The sequence below is a fragment of the Prosopis cineraria genome, unplaced genomic scaffold (genome assembly GCF_029017545.1).
Source record: "Prosopis cineraria cultivar Desert tree isolate PC_DT_omini unplaced genomic scaffold, ASM2901754v1 PC10, whole genome shotgun sequence".
Lineage (NCBI taxonomy): Eukaryota > Viridiplantae > Streptophyta > Magnoliopsida > Fabales > Fabaceae > Prosopis > Prosopis cineraria.
This window is the reverse complement of record NW_026555341.1, coordinates 9360100-9368612: the sequence shown is the minus strand read 5'-3', so window position 1 is coordinate 9368612 and position 8513 is coordinate 9360100. Positions and strand designations below refer to the sequence as shown.

At 35.5% G+C, this 8513-nt stretch overlaps 1 protein-coding gene across 1 annotated transcript; it reads right to left on the bottom strand.

Moving 5' to 3' along the window:
* Window positions 1–4613: 4613 nt before the first annotated feature.
* On the bottom strand, window positions 4614–8257 carry LOC129284501 (uncharacterized). Its single transcript, XM_054920005.1, has 2 exons — window positions 7797–8257; window positions 4614–6091 (listed from the first exon to the last, which is right to left on the bottom strand). The coding sequence occupies exons 1-2, from the start codon at window positions 8114–8116 to the stop codon at window positions 4822–4824; spliced, it is 1590 nt and encodes a 529-aa protein (XP_054775980.1). The 5' UTR covers window positions 8117–8257; the 3' UTR covers window positions 4614–4821.
* Between the last annotated feature and the right edge of the window lie 256 nt (window positions 8258–8513).

Here is an 8513-nt window from a genome sequence, read left to right as displayed (position 1 = left end):
CGTCCATGACAACACCTGATGATGGAGACAGTCTTGAAAAAATTCTTTCAAATATAGTTGACTTTCAAGGAAGTGTTAATTAGGTTAAAATTGAACCCACCAAAGGGCCAATGTAAATCAAAGAAGGTAAGGGAGAATAAACTTAGGACTTGTTTAAAATTATTTTTATTTTATTATTTTAAGAATTGATGTTTTATAAAATATATTTTAATAATAAAAATATGTATTTTTTGCATTCTCTCTTGTTGTCCAAAACAATAATCCTAAAACACTTAAAAAAATATTTTTGTTCTTTATTCTTCAGAACGATATTTGATTTTTTTTGTTTTTTAAAATACTTTTTGAAAATACATTATCAAATAAATTTTTTTATATTTAAAAAATAAAAAACTATTTCTAAAATAGGTTGCCAAACAAGCTGTTAGTGTCTTGAGTGTGCTTTGAAAAGTAAAACCATTAAAGCAATGTGAGTTTCATAGTATAATGATCTAGCTTTGAATGTGCTGCCTTTTTGCAACCTTATTTTTCATCCAAATGGTTCAATCAATCGAAGGAGCAATAATAGGAGCAAATGGTAGGGAAGAAGTCTTGTAACTTTGATGAGAGGCATCATCCCAGCAACAACCATTGTCAAGCATGAAGTATTAACTCCAAAGGCTCTTATCAAATTCAGTTGATATATTAATGGATTTGCCATGATATATCAATTGATTCCTGGAGCAAATCAAATTTAATAGAATGATAATATACCTAATCCGATCAACCATAGCATCATTATAAAGATGCTTGAAAGTGCTTAAAATTCAATCAATGAGCCCATAATCAAAAAAGACAGAAGGTCAGATTGATAGACATGCAAATCAAAGAGATTTATCGAAGCAACAGTGAGCAAAAAAATATTCAAGATTTCTTCATTCATACACGGGACACTAAAAAAGACTGTCGCACTTAGAAAAAATGTGACGCGAACGGTGCGTGAGCGGAGGTCCCGACCTTCATGGCAGGAATCGGATGGAACGAGGAGTCGCCACTAAGATTTTGAGGTAAATCTCAGGAAACTGATTAATGGAGGATAAGGGTGATCTGCAAAAATCAGAGAATAGGTTCGGAAGTCGGTTGAGTGTGAGGAAGGTGTTAAGCACCCCACAACACCCGTTCATCAGAACGGTTACCTGAAATTTGTTGTGCTCTATTAATATGGTTTTATAATTATTTTAATTATCCCTTTTATATTCATGTGTTTGATGAAAATTATAAGAATTAGGTGAAAAATATTTATTTATTTACAAGGGAGGACAAACTTGACTCAGAATCTAACTCTGAGGCCTACGTACCCTGTGATGGAAATCAAAGTCCACGTAGTTCGGGCTTAAAAGTTTGTTAGTAAAAATATTTTTTTGAAGAAAAATTAATTAGAAATAATTCACCGTTTTGTAAATAAAATAATTTCTGAAATTTTGATATGTGTGTTTTAAATTACAAGAAGTAATTTAATTTTAATTATTTTCTCAATTTTTGGATTTCAAATTAAATAAAAAAAGGGTTTAAAATTATTATTATTTTTTTTATATTTTATGATTGAGGATTTAATTGCAGTACTTGCAAAACCTTATTGGTTCATACGGCAATGTAATTGATCTAAATATCTATGAAAATTCTGAAATCTCACACGATAAAAGAGTTTGGCCATTTAATTTATTTATTTATATTATTATGTATATTTTTAAGTGTTAATAATAATTTTTAGCATGTAGATACATGTTTTGAAGAATTTTAATCAACATATCTGCAAAGCCTTATTGACTCATACGGTAATATGATTATCCTAAATATTTGCGGAGATTTTAAAATCTCACACAATAAAGGAATTAAATTTAAATACGTCTTTAATTTAATATATAATTTATATATATATTTTAAAAAGTTTAATCGTTATATCTGCAGAGTCTTATTGACTCATACGATAATATGATTATTTTAGAAGTCTACGGAGATTCAAAAATCTCACATGACTAAAAGATATAATTGGTGAATATGGTTACAATTTAAATGCATTAACTTGGTTAATTAATCTTCTAAATTGGGTATTATATGATTATTTACAAAATTTATTTATTTATTATAATGATTAAAAATCACTATATCTGCGAGGACTTATTGTCCCACACGATAATGTGATTAATTTAAGTCCTTACGAAAATTCTTGAAGTCTCACATGGGACTTAAATAAATTACTTAGATTAAAAAAATAGTTAATTTTAACAGTGGGTCATTAAAACTATTAATTATACATATAAATTGGATCTCTATTCCTGCAAAATCTTATTGATTTATGCGAAATGAGACCACTTTAAATGTCTGCGGAAATTCTTAAAATCTCACACGACAAGTAAATGATTAGAGATAAATTTTCTCTTATTCATTTCATTTTTTAAAAAAAAATTGGGTAAGAATCAAATTCTCTCCCCTCTACGTTTTATAAAATAGACTTGTCATAATAAATGAAATCATACATGTAATCGTGATGGAGAATGCCATATGATATGAGTGTAGCAATATTATTGACAAGTAAAGGACCTTAGGACTAATGGAGATAAAAAAACAAATCATGCTCATACATATTAATATACACATTTAAAGACCTTGCTTAATAATTACCCTAATTCTCTATTTGAAATGAGGTCGTGCCTAAAATCAAATTTAGCTTAGCTATGATAGTAAGCAAAAATTATTATTTGCAATTTCTTTATCCTTCTTTTTCACACTCTTTTTTTTTAAAAAAATATGACAATTACAATGAAAATCATTTGGTAACTGAAAAATATGGGACAAAATATTTAACATGAAATCTATTTTGGAATAATAAACAGAAATTAATCATGTGTATTGCAGATTCAGAAGCAAGAACGTGTGTGTATGGGACGCCTAGATCTCGATCTCTTCTTCCTCTTCTTTGTTTTCTTTGTTTTTAGAAAATTCTCCTTCATGTCTCAGTCTCCTCTTTCTCCTCTCCATCTTTGTTTCTTCTTTCTCCTCTCCGTCTCCTTTCTTCTTTTTTCCAGAAAAACTCTCCGGTGTTGCTTTCTTGGCTGACTCTGTTTCTCCTATCTTTGTCTCTGTTTCTTCCTCTCTCAACCTCTCTCTTCTCCTTCGGTTCTTTCGTGCTCTGTTTTTTGTTTCTTCTGTGTGTATGTTTCTCCTTCCTTTTCTCCAGCCAAAAACTGCTCCCTATCTCTGTTTCACGTTCGGTCTTATATAGGGGATGGAAGAGGTGAATCATTGCTCTCCTGCTCCGCTTCTTCCTTTTTGCTGTGTTTTTTGTGTGCGCCGAAGTCTCTGCTGTGTTTTTCTGCGTTTCTGTCTCTATTTTTTCTCATTTTTTCTGTGCCATCCCATATGCTTTCTCTGATGTGCCATCTCCTGCATGCATGCGTGCGTCCTTGGTTCTGTTTCTTTTCTCCTGCTAGCCGAAAGCATATGCGTACGTGTTCCGATTGCTTGCTGTTCTTTCTGCTCTGTTTTGCTTCTTCTGCGTTTCGTGTCTGCTGTCTCTGGTTCTTTTAGCGTCTGCAGCTCATGTGTTCGTGTGTTCTGTTGTTTTCTCCTTTTTCCTGCTGTATGGCCGAAAGTGTGTGCTTGTTTTTGTTTCTGCATCTCTGTGCCTGCGTTTGGTCTCTCACCTTTGCTGCTTCTGCATTTTTGCATCTCTGTTTCTATTACAAAGTCGAAAGAGCTGTGTGTGCGTACGGCAGTCCATTTCTTCTTGATTTCCTCTCTCCAGCCTATGCAACATGTATGTTCTGCTCTCCCCTCTCTCTTTTTTTTGTTTATTAACTTCAAGAATTAGATTAAAAGGAAGAAGAAAGAAAAAAAAAAAGAAGAGAAAAAAAAAGAAATTAATTTTGAGTTAAACTAGAATATTTTTCTCTTTTTTTGAAAAACAACAAGATTAAAGAGAGAAAAAAAGATAACGAAAACTCTCAAAAGTTGATTCTCGAATATTCTTGAATGACTGAGATAATTTTAAAAGATTTAAACAAGATTTTTTTTAATTTTTTTGAAAATATAATATAATCCTAAAAAAGGTTAAATTTTATTTTTATATTTTTATATTTTTTAATTATTTATTATTAAATTAAAAAATATTTGAGTAAAATACAGTGTTCACAAAAACAATGCGAGTTATTTAGAAGGTGATGCCCATCAAAAATGTCACCATCGGGTGAGGCACGATTGAAGAGTTTTCAAGTGAAGAATAAATATAATATGATGATAAATCATATTTGGGCATATTTAAAATTCCCATCCCCTATACTACATAGAGTTATGTTTAACATAGTAGTTGAATACCAATCGGAAACGTCGGCAACAAAAAAATTAAAAAGAATACCAATCAGAAAATGTTTAGTCTGTGATAGTGGACGAAAACGAAGACGCCCGTCGACGGAACCCTAGGATAAATATGATTCAACTATGATCCGAAGTACATGCATTACATAAAATGTCCAATTTGCATGTGATATATATATATATATATATATATAACCCATGTTTCAAACAAACAAGACAAAAATATAGGAGTACATGCATAAATTCAGAGATCAAATATCAAATATTATATATATATATATATATATATAAACGGACAATAATAATTGGTAAATTTGTGCAATTACGGAACGAGATACAGTTATCCAATTCCCATTACAGACGAAAACAGATGCGTTGACCCCAAAGAAAAAGAATCACGATCAGAAATGCAAGCCGCTATGCATTTATGAATTCCGTACATATTCTCTCGCACCTCCAAGCTTCGTCAAATTAAACTCTCGAACCTTCCCTCTCCTTCGAATCCAATCCAGATGCCGCATTCGAGCCTCTCTCACTTTCCTCTGCAATCACATGCCCGGCCGCCACCGCTCCTCCGACGTCACTCACCTTGCTGAAAAGCAGACCCAATATCCCCACAAGCGCACCGCAAAACGCTGACCCGAACGAAGTTCGTATCCTGCGAGCAGGAACCACCGAACCCACCGTTAAGCCTGCACACAATCCGGCGGCTCTCAACCACGACAACCATATCGCGAACGCACCTTCTTTCCCCGCCGGCGCACACTCCATCACTAGTATCCTCCCGGAAGCGTGCAGTACACCCGCCGATGTTCCCTGTATCGCGCCGAATATCAGCAAGTAACCCCATTTCCAAGGATTATCATTGTAGAAGAAGCCAAACCCAGAAGAGAAGATGGATAGCAGAAACCCCAGGATCTGCATTCTCACGGCGTCGATTCTTATCAGATGTTGAAAAGGTTGGAGTAATGGCAGAGAAAGCAGAGGGAAGAGGAAGTAAGTCAGCCAGAGGAACAGCAAGTGAAGCGGCTTGATGCACTGCTGACCCACGATGAAGATCACTCCTCCTATGAAAATGCACATGGTGGTGAACGAAGAGAGAAAGACACCGGCGAGGCCTCCGATGGCGTGGGGGTATTTGAGAATCGAAAAAGGGTGAAACTTTGAAGGCGGAGGAAGAGAGGAGGCTGCTCTGTTCGAGGATGTGTAGACGTGTAAGACGCCGACAAGCCATAACAGGCCACTGAAGATCGACACAATCCATAGGCTAATGAACTCATGCTCGTTAGGCTCGTCCAGCATGTGGTAGGTAAAGGCGGAGATGATGGCAGCGCCGACGGATCCGATTGCTGCGGAGTACAGGGAAAGACGGTGAGAAATAGCTTGGCGAATGCGGTATTGAGGTTTGGTAAGGAAGGGACCCGTAAAGGCATGAACCATGAGGCCGAGATGATGATTGTGAGCCGCACCGGCTACGGTGCTGGCCGCGACAATGCCGGCGATGTAAGGGATGAAGATCTTGGTGATCTTGAAGAATCCTGCGGGGAGGCAGAAGAGAGCTCCGACGCCGGTGGCCGCAGCTGCAATGATGGGATGAAGGTTCCGGTCGAGATGATAGGAAACGAAGCCAAGGATCGGAGCCGCCATGGCCAGACCACTAGCCCATGCTATTGAGGTCCATTCCAAAGAAGAGAAATGAGAACCACTCACACTAATTGTTCTCTGTGTGAGCTTCCTGTAGCTGCAATTATGATCACCAACTTTGCATGTCAGTAACAAATTAATTCATTACCTATTCCAGTGTTCGGTAGTACTTAAGAAGCACCGCACATTTTGATCAGAAACTTAAAAAAACAGGTAATACAAATACCTATATTTACAGTGTACTATAAACTAATCACATAGATATATTATTAAAGTATTTGACCAGTTATTGAAATAGTTAAAACATTGATTTTTTTTACCAGCAGCACTGTTAGGAATTTAATTATTAAAATCACAGTCCAATCGTGATGAAATCGGATTAACTCAATTTTTTAGAATATTATGGATATAGATATTATACACATGTAAACCAGTCAAAATAATAAACCAGGTGGCACAGGTGATAATTTAATTTCGGTCAACATTCAAAACTTCAAAGTGGGAGTCTGCAGATTTTCTGCATATAGTATTATAGTAATTGACAAATAATTGATCGCCATATGTGTGAAGCTTTTTAACCTATGAGGATAAGTTATCGAATATCTTAATCAAAAGGCGATGACTTTTAGGTTGGAATCCGACAAACAAGTTTACAATTCCCAGAGAGAGCATCTATATATGTAGTTAATTACTGTCGGGTTTTTAATAAACGTGAAGCGCAAGACATGAGAGATAGCATTGTTGTTAGTGAACAGAGATCATTATGATGAGTTGATGGAACGAAGGTACATAGGTACGTTTTCCCCACTCTTGCTTGTCTGGAAAATTTAAACCCTTCTGGGTAATTTTTCTGAATAAGGCTCCAACACTAGTAAAAGCCAGCCACAGAATTGCAAGACCATGTCAGCTGCTAATAAATGTAGTTCTAATCCAATCATAATTAAATGAGAATTGAACAAAGCAAGAAGGTGCATGAGAGTTTGAAAAGGAATCTCTCATGAACTGTTTGAGTATGAAGGAAAAATGTTGGAAAAGCAGACCGCATCGTCCCAAAAAAAACACAACTTTTCATGGTTCGATCGAAGCTGAATGCACAGATGATCATGCCTTTTAAGATCGAACCGGAAAACCCACCCTAGAATCTATGTTTCCTTCCTCCGATCATTGTATATTACTTCTTTCAGTGATTATAACTAATTTTACAGTTCTCAAATAATGATAAGTTATTATCTTTGAACTACCTATAAAAATATTTAATTTTTCAGTTCCGTTTTTCATTGAAATGGGAAACATGGGGCATATATATTGATATTTCTACTCAGACTAATTTGGACCTATATGTGTGTGTCTAATTTTACTCTCTCGACCAATCTAATCAATTGCTCTTGATTTTTTCATTGAAATTAATTACCCCAGTAAAATGTGTTCAGAAATTAAGAATTTGTTAATAATTTGATGCAAGTAAGAAGAGATGGTGTTAAAAACATAATTTAACTATTGCATCTTTCATATAGTTTAAATCAAACCAGAAGGAGTACTTATTAAACTTGCTTTCATATCGAATGCACATTTTTCTATGCCAGCTTAAATTTACTCAAAGTGTAAACAAACTCGTACATCTATAGTTTTAAAATAAAAAATAATTAACTAAAGAAGTTAAGTAACAGAAAGGATTATTTTATTTTAACGTGATGAATTAAAATTCGGAGTCCAACTTGTGTCCATGTTTAGTGTATGAGCTCTTCAAGGATATATATGTGCAAAAAAAAAAAAAGGTAACAATAAAAAAGAGAATTACTTACAGGTGAATTTCTTTGTCTGGGCAGGTTAAACCAGGGTGGTGAAAGTGCCAGTCTTGAACCGGGTCTGGGTTGGAAGGAAGGTGCTGTAACTGACTGATAATGAGAGGGAAAACAAGTGGAATCAGAACTGTTTGGATGAAGTAGGAGCACAACTCGTAGAGATACCATCCCATAACTTCAAACTTTGAAGGCTTATCTTCCATTACTTGGTATGATCCCCCACAATCGTCTCCTCCGCCTCGTCTCACCACGCCGCGTGAGCCTGCGGAAGAATAAGCGCCGCCGTGGCCATTTTCAGCTTCCACCGTCACTTCTTTCATGGTGGAGGCGCGTGTCTTTTACTCGCTTATTGAAACGAGGCGATGACTGGTGGCTGGAGGAGGGAAGAAGACGGTGAGAGGGAAAAAGTACTGTGTGCTGGGTGGTCAGTTCTGCACAATGCAGAGAGAAACCGATTTTTAACGAAGGTTTCGAGGCCATGAATACGCCATGTTTGGCGGAAGTATCCACGTATATTAATTAGTTTGTTCAGTGTTGCTTGCCTTTTGTTTTATTATCTCTGCAATTCCCCCCACCCCTTCGTATGGCATAATAATGGACGTCAATTATGAACCTGAGTTAATTCTTGTTCTACTATTCTATCATTGTGGCATTTTCTATATCATTCTCATTAAATTAATTAACGTCTTTAACAATATAATATAATAGACTATAGAG

Coding starts and splice junctions, on each gene's coding strand:
- LOC129284501 (XM_054920005.1), bottom strand. CDS start 8,116: ATGAAAGAAGTGACGGTGGAAGCTGAAAATGGCCACGGCGGCGCTTAT. Junction 6,092..7,796: donor CCAGACAAAGAAATTCACCT/GTAAGTAATTCT, acceptor TCATAATTGCAG/CTACAGGAAGCTCACACAGA.